Source organism: Sinocyclocheilus rhinocerous, unplaced genomic scaffold (assembly GCF_001515625.1).
Source record: "Sinocyclocheilus rhinocerous isolate Xijiao unplaced genomic scaffold, SAMN03320098_v1.1 scaffold1581, whole genome shotgun sequence".
NCBI classification, from domain to species: Eukaryota; Metazoa; Chordata; class Actinopteri; order Cypriniformes; family Cyprinidae; genus Sinocyclocheilus; species Sinocyclocheilus rhinocerous.
In genome coordinates this window covers 504,449-520,494 of record NW_015635516.1, presented here as the reverse complement: position 1 = coordinate 520,494, position 16,046 = coordinate 504,449, and the positions used below count along the sequence as shown (strand labels likewise).

Here is a 16,046-nt window from a genome sequence, read left to right as displayed (position 1 = left end):
ATTAAATATTGTAAATATTGTAAAATATCTTGACATTTTATATTTTTAACATGTTATATAAATATAACATTTATTACATTTGGTATAAAAAAAAAGAGTCAGAATTAGCTTTATATTTTATTTTATAATATTTTATATTAATATTAAATATTGTAAAATATCTTGACATTTTATATTTTTAACATGTTATATAAATATAACATTTTATATTTTTATTACATTTTATACAGTCTGATTCTTAAAAAAAGTAAAAAAGATCAAATGATTACTGTCTGACAAAAAGACCTTGATACATCTAAATGTGGCTCAAACATGTAATACTCAGAAACAAAACATCTCAAGAGTGCTGCTTGTGAATATCAAGCTCAGAATAAACTGACAGCACAACAGATGCAATTTCACGTTTTCAGTCTGTCTGTTAGTGTTTATGCAGGGACGGACATTAAGAATTTAGCCACTTGCTTTATGATTCAAGTCTGAGCTTCCAGTCATTCTCCAGATTCTCCAGACCACAGATATCGCCACAGTGGCCTCACAGCTGACACAGATGGGCTTTCTAGAACTTGCACTGGACCGTGTCCAGGCCCAAACTGCAAATAAATCACACTGTTTATCAGCCTTTTTACAAAGCTAAAGTTAGGAACAGCTCATCTGCAGAGAGTCTTGACAACAAGCACTCTTGTATTTTTATTTTTAGTTCCATTTCTAATAATACTATTTAGAATATTCCATAAACCTTTCATATTATTTTTTATTATATTGTAATATTTTATTATAGAATTCCTTCTTACACATTCTCATAATATTAATAAATGTATTATTATACTTTTTTATATTTATTTTTTGCTTCTGGGGTACGATACTTAATAAATTGTCTATACAGTGTGTTTTTCCTTTTTGCAGGCATTTAATAAACCTTTAGTAATCCATGGACTATTTATTTGCTTTTGTTTATTATTATTATATTGTTTTACAGGAAAGTTTTTGTCATACAGTGATGTAAAAATCTTTAGGATTCCATTATATGCTTTATCAATTTCATCTTCATTAAAATTATGTATATACTATTATACATGTGTTTTTCGAACAACCTAGTATGAGAGCATGTTCTAGTACACCCCCAAAACAAAATCAGGACTTTGTAAAAGAGCATTATAGGACCCCTTTAAAGATTTTTACATTTTATATAAATATAAAATTTATTACATTTTAGACAGTCTGATTATTAAAAAAGAAAAAAGAAAAAAGATCAAATGATTACTGCCAGACAAAAAGACCTTGATACATCTAAATACGGCTCAAACACTCAATGCCCAGAAACAAAACATCTCAAGAGTGCTGCTTGTGAATATCAAGCTCAGAATAACTGCCAGCACAACAGATGCAATTTCACGTTTTCACAGTCTCAGTCTCTTAGTGTTTATGCAGGGACGGACATTAAGAACTTTGCCACTTGCTTTATGATTGAAGTCTGAGCTTCCAGTCATTCTGCAGATTCTCCAGACCATGGATATGGCCAGAGTGGCCTCACAGCTGACACAGATGGGCTTTCTAGAACTTGCACTGGACTGTGCCCAGGCCCAGACTACAAATAAATCACACTGTTTATCAGCCTTTTTACAAAGCTAAAGTGCGGAACATCTCATCTGCAGAGAGTCTTGACACCAAGCACTCTCAAACAAAACTGTAAGTACATTTCAGAAAAAAAACTTTCAGTCCACATTGCTCCCTCGAGTAAGTTGTGTTGACACTTTGTTGAGGCATAAACTGTATTTTGATATTTCTAGGAGGACAAATGAGAATTTATGAGCCTGGTGATTTTTATAAAGTCTGTAGGATTGAGGATCTTTGACCTTGTATATTATAATGTGCCTTTTACATATACAAGTAGCAGCAGCCTAATTATTGTGAATTATAGGTTGTAAACAAAAATGAGTGTCTCACTAATATAAACATTTGTCATTTTTATCCCAATCCCCAAGACGTAATTTCTGCAACAAGATTCTGTAAGGTTATTTTGAATAAAATGGAATTAAACTTGACTAGTCCTGGGCAATATTTCCCTAAAACATGTGCAGACAACCAAGGTTGTGTGAAATTCAGAACTGAAAAACTGACTACATTTCACTTCATGAGCTGGAATTTAAAATTAAATGTATGGAATAACTAAAGGGACATGGTTCATGGGAAAAAATTACATGGGAGGAAAAATTCAATTCCAATGTTTTTTAATTTGTGCAAATCTTTTGTGTTCCCCAGAAAAAAAACTGAATTTACTCATAAAATAATATGAGGGTGGAGGAAAAACTATATTTCAATACCTCTGCAAGCAAACACAACATTTTTGGGGGGAACACAATACTTTTGATTCTTCTCCGTACAATTGGCCATACCCCACAGGTAATGCTTTCTGGGAAATGAAGTGTTCTTCCACCCTGGTCTAAAAAAAAAAAATTTATCAAATGTGATGATGTTACGGTCTATGCCTTGAGTGTGTATTCTCCTTCATGTGACGTCATGTCTCTCCTAATCTTTCTCTCTGAGTCTGATTGTTTAGGACCTCCTCTGTGCACCTGCATCTCATGGCATGAGTGCTGATTAACTATATTAAGGACGCTGAAGCGGAGCATGGCAAGAGGGAAGGAGATCCACCAGCAAACAAGTTTTATTACCCTTATTTTTCTTTCTTAATTTCAGTACATTCATTTTTGTTGCCTTTATATTTTGGAGTTGTTCCATTCGATGGTTTTGGATTGTTTATCATCTTTCGTTAGTTCTTTTAGGAACTTTTTTGTTTTCCTTTGTTTTGATACGTGTTTCCTTTGTGTTATGTTTAGTTTTGCTATCTAAATAAATGTCGTTGCATGACATCTTGGATTCACATGTCCTTCTTTATGTTGCGTTCCCCTTTCTGGCTAATTTAAACAGGTGCTCGTAACAGATGAAATAAATAAACTTAACATTTATCTGCAGAGCTAATACTTAAATTCTGAATAATGCCCAACTCCACAGGTAACAGATTTATCCTTAACAAATAAAATAACAAACTGATATGCTACTCAAGCTGGTAGCCCTGTTAGCAGAAACATTTGATCTCATTTAGAAAAGTGCATGTATTTCATAACTTAAAGATATAGGAAAAATGGTTATAATTCACAAACAGCTACCAGAGTTGTAGGGATTCAGCAATGTGATTCTTTGCATCCACCCAGCAGCTTTAATCCCACTGTGGTTGTGCTGTCAAATCCAGCTAGAGCGCAATTAACTGACAATTGAGCAAATGTAACACAATTATTTATATATTATTTATTTATATTAATTATTTAAAATCCTTCAGGAAGCAACAGGGATTCTGAGCATGACATAGTAATCCACAATATGTAAAATATATTTAGCTTCATAAGCAAGACGTCACTGGCCAGCCATGCAGACCTGCGATTGAGTTGGGGGTGGGGATTTAAGGATTCCACTTGGAGCATTTAGGAATTATCCCGAAACCATTTGGTAATGTATGGACAAATGCCAAAGGCTTTTTGGCTTTAACATGGCTTTATATGAGCAGAAAGAGGTTGAAGAAACTGTGGCCTCACTGAATTGAGGTTAATGTGATATTATAAATCATACATATATATGCCATGTGACATTCACCAACTTGTTTCATGTTGGTAATGCTAACGTATCAATTGTTTAGAATAAAAATTAAATGTTATTTTAAAAAATATACAGTCTACAACACACATTTATAATTCTTGAGTCTGATGTTTTTTTTTAAATAATTTGCAGGAATTAAAATCGGTCGGAGCTTGGCTCAGAGAAGCAGTAATTTATGCAAATTATATTCCTCCCCTTCACAACTCATTTGCAATTGCATCTGCTCTCTTTGCCTTTGCTTGACAGGGAGGCAAAAAAGAGACACTTGACCCAGACACAAAGACAAGGACACAAAGGGAGTAATTAGGGAGGGACGAAAGGGCGAAAACGTGTGTGTGTGTGTGTGTGTGTGTGTGTGTGTGAGTGCATGAGTGAAAGTGGATGTGCACGTGGATGGTGGGATACCTGGTTGATAGAAGTTGGGGGACAGTTCTCTGGCCACTGCTCTGGCGATATCAGAGTCCTGGCTGGCAGACAGGGCCGCCTGGTCAGCTGCCTCTGCTTTGGCCCTGGCGTGTGCAGTTCTAGGTAAAGCAAAGAGACAGAGCTGGAGTCAGACAGCTTGGATGATAAGATATGGGAGGAGGGTACATCACTTTAACACTGCTCCCGGCACAATCAGTCACCGCCACTGCGGCACACAAGCACACAAAGATGCATTCATTAACAGAAGCTAAGGAACAAGTTACTATGCTGTGTACTGTTTTCATTTTCCTATTCACGAAAAGCGCTAAAAATAGAGCAAAATGTTGGCATTAATCAGTTGAAAGAGTACAGGATTGTCCTCTGTCAATATGCAAACATCTAGGGCTGAGTGACATGGGTGACATACTATATTCCATATTTAATCCATAAACTTTTAAATATAACAGTATTTTGTATCAGCCCAACAAGGCCTTAAATAACCCATTGGATTAACACTTGTTAAGAGGAAGTTCACATGAGTGAGTGAAGAGACAGTACAGATGAAACCTTAAATAGGAGGAAGATATACTGTAAGCTTGATCTAGAGAGTCATGTCATGGTGTGGTAGCACTACCACAAATATACTGAGTGTCTGGTGTTCATATAGAGCAAAAGTAGCCATGTGATAACTGGATTAATGATTTATTATGGTTCAGCCCAAACCAGCCCAGCACAGATCAGCTCCTGAGGAGATCCATCTAGATCACTGGGCCTCTGGATTTCTGTAGCCAATGAAACATGTTACAACTGGGTCTCAAGGGCTAGCTTTCACAGCTTTGCTTTTACAGTTATGCTACTGTTCAAAGGTTTAGGGTCAGTAAGATTTTTTTTTAAAGAAATTAATTAATTTTATTTAGCAGTGATGCATTCGAGTGATCAAAAGTGACATTAAAGACTTATACTGCTGCTGCAAAAAAGTGGCAAATTTGCCATTACGGAAATAAATTACATTTAAAATATATTATAATTAAATATAATTATAATATTATGATTTTTGTGTTGCACCAAAATATATATATATGAGGGTGAGTGAAAAATGACATTTTTGGGTAAACTGTCCCTTTAAATATATGACTTTGAATTAAATACACATCAAACGTTATCTATCGCTTACTACTGATTAGAATTCCAAGCTATTTAACCCTTGTATTATGTTCCGGGTCAATTTGACCCATTTTGATTTTCGAGCTGTCGGAAATACCAGTTCATCTGTGATTTTATTCTTGATATTTTGTGACTTTTTCTCATTTAGGGCCATGAACATGCATGCAAAATGAGGATACACTGATGAGTTTTGAAGTGCACACAAATAATTTTCTGACGATTTTGATGTTCGCAGGTAAATTTGACCCACATTTGTTTTTGTTTCAAGGCATCTGTACAGACCCAAATTAAATATATTTCTTGGGTATATGTTGTTATGTTGGTGTTTTGCTGAAAATGAGCTTTTTCTCATTATTTTCAGTGCTGAAAAATACTTTCTCAGACTCAGATGGTAAAAGTGAGCTATCATTTCTATTTTCAATGTATATGAAATACTATTTAACTTATCTTTTTCTTCCAGAAATTTTGTAACTTTTTCTCATTTAGGGCCATGAACATGTCTAAATAAGTCGTGTTCCAAATTTAAAGTTGATATAAAAAAATTGAGGTTCCTGTGCAATTTTGTTTAGGCGTTATACCAAAACTAGCCACCGGGTGCCATTCAAACTCCATTGTTTTTTTTTTAATGCAATTTTTCTGTTACAAATGTATACATATCACAAAATAACCACCAAATATGGAATCTTGAGACTCAGACCTTTCCAATGATATGTATTTTGTCAAGATTATAAAAAGTTTTGATTCTAAAAGACCGTAATACATTTTGTAAAATGACACCCCCCCCCTCTAAGGGGGAGGAGCCCGCTAAAAGATTTTAAAGTACCATTTCCTTGGTAACGCAATGTCCGATTTCAAAATGATTTTCATAGGATGAATTTTGAGGTTTTAAGCTTTCAAATGATATATAATTTATGATGATTACTAAAACGTGACAGGAAAAAATGAAACGAAAAATAATTTTTGTGACAAAGGTCAGAATTCCTATTATGATGTAGTATATGTTTTGAGGTGCACTCTTGTCATAAATTAATCTATTACTGTTCCTACATAATTTGTAACAAACACAGTGATAAAATAGCTATTTAGGAATCTTAGACCTTTCCAACGATATAGTTTGTCATGATTAGATTAGGATTTAACTGTAATATAGTAGTATAGAATATAGTAATATAGAAGTAAACTCTCCCAGCGGGACGGTAACAGTTAAGGGGTTAAAAATGTGGTTAAACACATTTCTAAAAATCATACTTTTTGATATTAATTTTTTGCACTGTGTGGCAAATACTGATATTAAAATTGTTCTGTTCATACCTGATTCCTTCTTGTTTTTAATAATGTGATATTTAGGGAATTGCATTGAAGGCAATTAGGGTCAATTTGACCCGCTTCATCAAAATCGTACCCAGAAATCGAACATAATACAATGGTTAAAATCAACTACAAGCATGGCTCCTCTAAACACACAAGGCAATGGCATATATAATATTAACACAATATTAAGAGAGCATCTACATACTATTTGTCAGCCAAGTAATAAGCAGCACCTTCCCTAGGCGTTAATGGACCTAATGTGATATTCTTTGGAGTCTGAGCCAAAGAACATCTCCTAGGCGACAGATGGAGCACTTGCAGAAATTCTGAGGGTTTTAATTTGGCAGTGTCTCCTCACATTCGCCCACTCTATCACACACAAGAGCTCAGATAAAGATGTGAAGTGGAGCACATCCTCCCCGCTTGAGCCCACAGCAACTTGATTCTGATCTGTCCAGTTAGCCTGAACAAATGTATATTTCTGTACGTATTCTTATGCTGCTAGTTTATATAATGTTTTCAGTGATATGTCGGACTACACTGATAACTATATAAACATTCTAGGGCTGCAAATCATTACAAATAATTAAGCATGATTAATCTCATATTTATCTTTAGTTCAAAATCCATATTTCTCTAAATGAAACAACACAAAGCAGTGAAATAGGAAATCTGTGATGTGTAAGACGTTTTTTTTTCACTGGCCTGCAGTCCTCTAATGGACTGTTTGCATGAACATGTCTATGAATAACAGACAGCATTTCACTGGTGTGTGATATTTCACTTCAATTATAATTCAATTCAAAGAATGTTAATGACTCTTGGTTAAAGTCTAGTTTATGTCTGATTTGTGAGAAAAAAAACATGTCTTTCTACAATTACTGAGAAATGCTTGCTGTGCTGTGGACTTTTGGGTGCGTTTCCCAAAAGCACTGTTAGCCAACTATGGTCACAAGTTCCGCTGAACTCTAATGATAACGACAGAATTGTGACTGTATAGTTGCTTTTGGGAAATGCACCCCTGATCAGTTTCAATCAGCTCAAAATGCTCTGATTATTTTTTAGAAACCACAGAACAGAATGAAATTGAATAAATGTGTTAACATTATTAAACTGCGTTCAACATACACTACTGTTCAAAAGTTTGGGGGTAAGTAAGTTTTCTTTTGAACTTTCTACTCATCAAAGAATCCTGAAAAAAAGGAATCCCGGTTTCCTCAAAAATATTAATCAGCACAACTGTTTTCAAAATTGATGATAATAATAAACGTTTCTTGAGAACTAAATCAGCATATTAGAATGATTTCTGAAGGATCATTTGACACTGAAGACTGGAGAAACGACTTTGCCATCACTGGAATATAATCCCATTTTCAAAAATATTAAAATAGAAAACTTCACAATATTACTCTTATTACTATATTTTTTATCAAATAAATGCAGCTTTGGTGAGCATATTTTGAAAAATAATGTGTTTTTTGAACATTAAAGCATGTCAACATATTCTGTTACACCAAATACACAAAATAATGATCTTTAAAAATGCATCATATGACCCCTTTAAATATTTTTGACTGGTAGTGTATTTAATTATTTTAATTTAATAAATTAATGGTAAAACATTGATTGACAGCCCTAAAACACATAAAATGGACAGGAATAATACATAAAATGGATGAACCCCAAATATATAATTTGGGGACTAATAAGTCAAATAAAAGTAAGTATGCCTATGGAAACGTGTTAGCATCAAAGTATTTTGCAATCAACAAATCACTACAAAACGCAGCGTATAATGTAGATTACCATAGAAGAAACAATCATCTACATAAACTGTTGTTGAGGACAAACAGAAGATTAAGAAAGATGGTTAATCTGTTCAGGTAATCCCATTCATTAAAGCCTTGACCAGATAGGCAGGACACATAAATCTCACATATGAAATCAACTTTTTACAAAAAATGAACCATGGTAAAAATGGTTTCCACATTATCATAGTTTCTACAGTCTCCTCAAGAAATTATTAAATAAAATGACAAAGAAATTCTTGTACAGAGATCCCATTTACAATCTACAGTAATTGTAGCAACTCTAATATTTTGGCAGGAATTATGATTGCCATGGTAAAAAGAAAGTCAGTGCTGACAGGATAAATGTGCACACATACATGCAGCTCTAAACCTGAGTGCTCTAACAGATGATAACAGGACGCAGACTGGCTACTGTATCAGTGACGGCTCCAAGACTATATTCTTGTCAGCGATTGAGAAGCCAACTCCTGTCTTGCCTTATTTAGTCAGGCTCAGTGCTGACACACAGTGCACACATGTGTGAGAGAGCACAGGCCTGAGAACCCCCCCTCTCTCACTCTTTTTTCAAGACTCCTTCAAGGCAATCCAAAGCCTTCTCAGACTCTCCACACATTCCCTGAACCCTCACATTGCTTATCACTTCTCTGCATGACAATCTTCAAAGGCACTGAGAGATATTCAATTCATCCAGCAGCTCTGGGACATATTACTATTTCATTAGCTACATGGACTGTGCAAGCTCATTATAGCAGCTTTCATTAAAATTCATACTCTTTCAGCTATCAGAAAGAAGCACATGGTTATGAATGAACAGGACAAGGACACGGTTTTTGTGCTGACAGAAAGAACTAAATAACTGCATTAATAGAGCAAAGCAAAATGCTTCCTAAGTAAAAAGCCCTAAATACATAAACCTGCACATGAAAAACACAATAAAGAATCACTAAAAGAACAGTTCAACCAAAAAATTAATACTCTATGTCATTATTTACATTTCAGTTTACGTTCTTTCTTTCATAGAACACAAAGGAAGCATAACGGTGTAAGGAGGTGTCTCCTGAAATTACAAGGAATTAGGACTGGACTTTTAAGCTTTAAAAAGAATGTAAAAATTATTCAGATGAAGCTTTAAAATAGCTTTGTTTGATGAACAGACCAAAATTTAGGCCATTATTCACTGATAATCACTGAAGATCAGATCAATGATTAAGTGAGCTGAAATCGAGAACCAGATCAGTCCGATTCATTACACTAAATCATCCAGATCTGCTTTCTGAACTGATTAATTAAAAAGATGATTCATTCTCAAATCTGATATCACTACTAAACTCAGGAAAGCTGGGGTGAACATAAAGATTTTCAGCATGCAAGTCATATAAACCTTTTTTCTGATGTTTTTTTTGTTTGTTGTTGTTGTCATTTTGAGCAAGCCTCAATCCTCAAATAGTTGGCAGGATATTCTATATTAATATACACATTCAAAATTTTGTGTTCCACTGAAGTTTGGGGCAACATGAGGATGAGTAAATGATGATGAAAAGTTTAATTTTAGGGTGAACTGTCACTTTAAACATAATATTGTCATCCCAACTACTCTCCAATGCACGTTGATGAGAGGAAAAAATGTCTAAGGAAAAGAACAAAAATTAATAACTAAATGTGTGTCTTAAATTGAAGGAGCATTAATACTAAACAAGTGAGAAACTTCTCCTACACCAGCACTAGCGCTAGCATATAAGCTCACATGTCCTTACATGAATCAGCGGTACCACTCAGCTCAGACAACATTATTGAGTCCCTGTTTAACGCACTGATCTACACAACCTGCTTCAACTTGCAAAAATCGATGTGTGCCTTTAGCCAGCTGTGCTGATGAATTACAAGAGTTAAGAAAATAAGTTTTAGTGGTTTTCAGGAGGGGGAAAACGTGTTGTGTTTAGAAAACAATATCAGGCATTTCCTCCACCATTCCATGTGTGACTTAATCGATAATTATGTGTTATGTATAACACATATAAAAATAACTGACAGTAATTCAATCCCAGAGTAATGAAACAGCTTTGCCTTTGAAAATGCATTTGCCGTTTGATTTACACATACCACCAAAGTTACATAAGTATCTCCTCTGAGCAAATTAAATCTATGCTTAACTTCTCTTAGGACGTATAGGCCTTTTAATTGTCATAATGGCCAGCAATACATAAAAATACCATGCCGTTTCTCCACAAAAAATGTTTAAATGATTATAAACGTTGGCACCCCGATTCCTCTGTGACTTCATTCAGCACATCCTGTTGGCCCTGCATTGATTATGTGATCAGAATGAGAGCTATGGCCGGGGGGGGCATGTGATGGCACTCATGCAAACAGACTATTCAACGGGGCTCTTCTGCACAATAGCTGTTTGCCTGGTCACCTCCCTGCCGCGGTTCACTCATTCACATGAGGGCGAATGAGCAGCCTTCAACTCCTCTACAGCTTGGGATACAGCATGCAGATGCTATGTTGGTTGGAGGAATGTAAATATTGTGAGCAATACTGCGATGGTTAGATGAAGAAACTTACAAGATAGAGAAAGAAAGAGAGTGAGATAAAATGTTGTTGCAATTATGCCCTTAAGATGCAATTGATCATGTGGTGTAGGATTGATCTAGAGGAAGTATTAACCTTGAGGTGGCAATTTCTACTTTTGTTCGGGCAATGGCAGACGCTCTTATGGCTCCTTCAACGGCACGGTCCACTTTCTGCTTCGTCTTGGTGTTCTTGAGGGGAATAAGCTGCTTCTTGATGCCACGCACCAAAATGTTATTTTTGTACTTTCCCTCTTCTTTCGTCCCATCAGGGAATATCGTGCACCCGTAGCCATGGCGTTTGTTGTTTATCCACTCGCCTTCGTATTTCATCCCATTGGAGCGCTCGCTGACACCGAAACCATTCCGCTTGTCATTCTTCCACTCACCCATGTACGACTCGGTGGTGGTGGCATCGACATTGTCCTCAGCCGGCATGTACTCGTCAGCCACTTCTCCATCGCCAAAACTAATGGTGGAGTTTGCGTCGCTAGAGCTGATGCGGCTCATGGTGGCGTCGCTTCGTGCCGAACTGCGTTTGCTGGATATGGAAGAACGGGAGTCTGACTTCCTCAGCTGCTTGAGGCTCCCGAACAGCGAACCCCGTCTGAAAAGGCCCTTTTTTTTGCCGGAGCCCACTTCGCTGTCACTGTGGAAGTTCAGGACGAAGCCGCCCCGGGTGCCAGCAGGGCTGTCGGACATGTGGTCGTGAAGAATGGAGCCGTTACTCTGCTCGCTGCGGAGGGAGGCCAGTGAGGTGCGCAGCGGGGAGCGGATGACAGTGGCCATGCCGTAAGGCACGCTCTGACGTACGCCATAGCCGTGTCGCATGCCGCCCATCCACTGGCCCTGGTACGTACCTGGCAAAGGGATTAGAGAGACTTTAGTCTAGATATTGCATAACACATAATACAGGGATTACACACAAAAGAAAACACCAGAGGAACTGACATGTCTGGGTGCTTTGATGTTTTTTAAGCAATGTTTAGAATTTTTTATTGAAGCGTCACAATGTTTTCAAGCTAATTAGATTAAATGATGAATTCATTCAAAAGATTATAATAAATAGATTATTAAAATAAGCTATTAATTAATCAATTCATTAATTAGTTTTTATTTTTTGCATTCCATGAATACCGACACAGTATCATTAATCAAATAGCTTCTTAAATATTACCCAAATATCTTTTATTCTCTGAATTCAAGAATAAAGACAGTTTGCTGGATGGAAGCAGCCACTTAGGGATAAATCACTTCAAGGACAAGTTACCATCAGCAACCATGATTATAATGTTTCAAAACATAATACTGTTCGAATGTTTTGGGTTGGTAGGATTTGACTTTGAAAGATTTTTGAAAGTTTTTGAAAGAAGGCTGCATTGATGTGATTAAACATACAATAAAAACAGAAATATTGTGAAATATTATTGCAATTTAATATAACTGTTTTTTATTTTATAAATGTAATTTATTCATGTAATAGCAAGGCTGAATTTTCAGCAGTCATTACTCCAGTCTATAGTGTCACATGATTCCTTCAGAAATCATTCAAAAATGCTGATTTGGTGCTCAATAAACATTTCTTACTATTATCAGTGATGTTGAAACAGTTGTGCTGCTTAATATTTTTGGGTAAACCATGATTCTTTGATAAACAAAAGAACAGCATTTATTTGAAATAGAAATCTTTTGTAACATTGTAAATGTCTTTACTGTCACTTTTATTAATTTCTTTCAAAATTATTGATACCGATAAAAGGCAATATACAGTAGATATAGCCTTAGTGCCAACTTGGTCCCCATCTAGGTGAAAAGTTTTTAATCTCACTTTCAGGAAATATCCAAAGTGCTAAAATGCATAAATAAAATAACATGCAGACTATAACTAAATAAATTATTGTCAGGCTAGTAATATACAGGTGTAATCCAATCCACATTATGACGCTGAAGTGACGAAGTGAACAGCTCTCCCTCCTATACCTCATATGCTGGCCTGTCAGACCTAACAGCTTCTACAGCAGAGCCAGCACTATTTTAAAACATGGAAGTAATCTGAGCCATTGTAAAGTTTGTGACTCCAGCCAACCATAACTCTTATTTATTTACCTATTTATCCACTCATTCCTTTTGATTCTGCGTATGCCATTGCCTCTACAGCAGTAATGCTGATAAGCTAATATTCCAATTATAGGTAAAGAGGCACAATGGAAGTGACTTATGATATACAGAGCGTCTCAGCAGTCCAGCTGAGCTATAACACTATTTTCAGGATTCTTTGCAGAAGATGAAAGTGAGTTATGAGTAAGCGGTAATGTGTGACCCTGCCTCATAAATTCAACAGTAGGCCCAACTCTCTGACGCCACCACATTTCAAGAGAACTTCATGTTCCTTGCCAAATATGAATTTACCTTGGATTTAAATTTCTTTTTAAAAGACTTAATAATATATCACTATGCAATCTAAAAGTTATTTGAATAGTAATGCTGTTTAATCACTTAATCATGTAATTTAGTTACATTTAATAAAATATAATAAAAGATATATATTGGAGGCAACACAAGGCAATACATTTACATTTTTCCACAAATTAGTGCTAAAATTATGCTTTTGCTGTCTCATAATTCATATGGCTCCTATGTTGATTACTTAATATAATTATTTTTATTCATTTTAATGCACCTTGTGGCCTTCTATTTTACCACTGGTACAAAAGTACATTTAAGTACGTTTGTATATTAATATTATATTAATGAATTATGTAAGGCTGCACAATTAATAGAATTTCTAATCGCGATTACAATTATGGATGCCACAATTACGTAATCGTTCAAAGCAGCAATTAATCGTTCAAAGTCCACTTATGTTATTCTGCACGCTTAAGATATGCTTTTTTCTTTCTAAATGTTATCTTAAGGGATTTTTCATTGTTTTAGTTTTAGTTTTAGTATAACATTATAATACCATTCATATTTTTAAACCAATCCGATGTATATTTGTCATTTGAGGCTTAATACTATAGAAAAGCACTAAAGGTTTTTCAGTTAGAGTGTTTTCAGCTTGTTTATTTTCATATAAAAATACGGCATGCAGTTGCATCAAACAATGGTATTTCATTCGATGTAAATTGTGATAATCGTAATTAATAATCGCAATTACAATTTCAAGGGAATAATCGACAGTTATGATTTTTGTCATAATCGTGCAGCCCTAAAATTATGTATAAAGTATGCTTATAAACTGTAAAATAGAAAGGCACCAAAATGTCACTTTTAATATTTTTTTAACATGGTCACTGTATTTTAAAGTGACAGTTCACTCAGAAATGAAAATCTTGTCATTACTCACCCTCGGGTTGTTCCAAACCTTTATGACTTTCTTTGTTCTGTTGAACACAAAAGAAGATATTTTGAAGAATGTTGATGGTAGCCATTGACTTCCATAGCATGGAAAAAATACTATGTAAGTCAATGGCTACCATCAAATGTCTGCATTACACACATTTTCGAATATTTTTCAAAATATCTTCTGTGTTCAGCAGAAGAAAGACATTTATACAGGTTTGGTTCGACATGGGTGAGTAAATAATGACATGATTACCCCCCCCCCACATATATCACAAATGCTGCTCACAAAAGAAATAAGCTGAGACAAGTATGCTTGTCTGCTAGAAGAGCTTTGATTTGACATGTTGCAGATGTAACTATTATTAGCCTTGACCTCTGTGAGCAACTTCTGCTGACCAGTCCAGTTATATGCCATACATCAACTCAACTGCATGGACAAACTGCTTCATAAATCTGCAGACCATGATTTAGGGGCAACATCTAGGCACTAGAAATAACCCAGGCGCTTCAAGACGCAGTTTTGTTTGATCTTCCACAAAAATGGAAGGACAAAAAGAATCCTCATTATATTCTACATAAGAGGCCTTGATTTTATAATGATATATTACAAAACAGAGACCCGATTTCACTCGGCAGCAGCATCACAAACACGCAAGACTTTAAAGAACATTAAATAGGTCAAGTGATGTTTGGCTGAACTCACCCCCATCTCCGTACGTCTCAACCCCATATCCATCTTGCAGTCCATTACTCCATGTGCCTTCATACCTGGCAGGTGTATTGAGACTCTGGCGAACCCCATACCGACCCTTAAATCCTTGACTCCACTCCCCGCGGTACAGCCATCTCCCCTTGGACTCCACGCCGAGCCCGTGCCGTTTCCCCTGTGCCCAGTAGCCCTTGTATGCATTTCCACTGGGCCAGGTGTACACCCCGACTACCTCAAACCCGTTGGACCAGGACCCGGAGTATTCGCCCTGGCCCTTGGGGCCGGTGCAGATGCCGTGTCCGTGGGCTTTTCCGTCCTCCCATCCACCGCAGAAAGTGCCGCCATCGTCGAAGTCGAACCGTCCGCCCGTCATTCAGATGAAGGATTGAATTGAAAGTGTTTGCGTCTCGATGGCTGCTCGTATGTCGGATGCTCAACAACTACAACAATAAAAAAGGGGGAGGTAAATTTCAGACTGCAGACGCAGTGGTGTGATGCGGTGGTGTCTGGTGGAGATGGGTGAGCGCGCGCATCGGTGCGAGTGTCGGCGGTGACTGAGAAGGAGGATCGCGCACAGGCGCCGGAGCCGCAGCCGCTGTCACTGTCACCGTTCCTGGCTTTTTTTTTTTTAAAGATCTTCTCCCCCCTGTTCGCTTCACAGGGAGGGAGAGAGAGAGGAGACAGGAGCCCAAAGCCGGGCGAGAGACACCCAGCTGATGACGTCAGTACTACAAGCCCGCCCTCGCGTTGTACCACATTCACATCGTTTCACATTATAGGGTGGGCGAACAATGTAAGTTTTAGTTTTTGATCATCAGAAATAGACAGATTTTGTTTCGCATAACCATATTTTCTAAATATCCTATTTCTAAATATTTTCTAAATTAATTCCCTTTGAATTTTATTCTATGTAATCTATTTGCCTATTTGTTTTATTTACTTAGATATATTTAATTCATTATTTCCTATATGATATTTCTGCACTTTATACGATTTAGCAATAGTGTAATTGTTTACATGCCAACTCTGGTGACACTAGGTAGATAGATAGATAGATAGATAGATAGATAGATAGATAGA

At 36.3% G+C, this 16,046-nt stretch overlaps 1 protein-coding gene across 3 annotated transcripts in view; it reads right to left on the bottom strand.

Annotated features, from left to right (window-relative positions):
• jph1b (junctophilin 1b) overlaps positions 1 to 15,670 on the bottom strand; it is a 26,996-nt gene extending 11,326 nt beyond the window's left edge. For all 3 annotated transcript variants that reach the window (XM_016561260.1, XM_016561258.1, XM_016561257.1), the window contains exons 1-3: positions 14,961 to 15,670; positions 11,010 to 11,772; positions 4,057 to 4,175 (exon numbers count right to left, since the gene is read on the bottom strand). In XM_016561260.1, the coding sequence (XP_016416746.1) occupies positions 4,057 to 4,175; positions 11,010 to 11,772; positions 14,961 to 15,339 (1,261 nt within the window). In that variant the 5' untranslated portion in view covers positions 15,340 to 15,670. The remainder of the gene's footprint in view (positions 1 to 4,056; positions 4,176 to 11,009; positions 11,773 to 14,960) is intronic.
• Between the last annotated feature and the right edge of the window lie 376 nt (positions 15,671 to 16,046).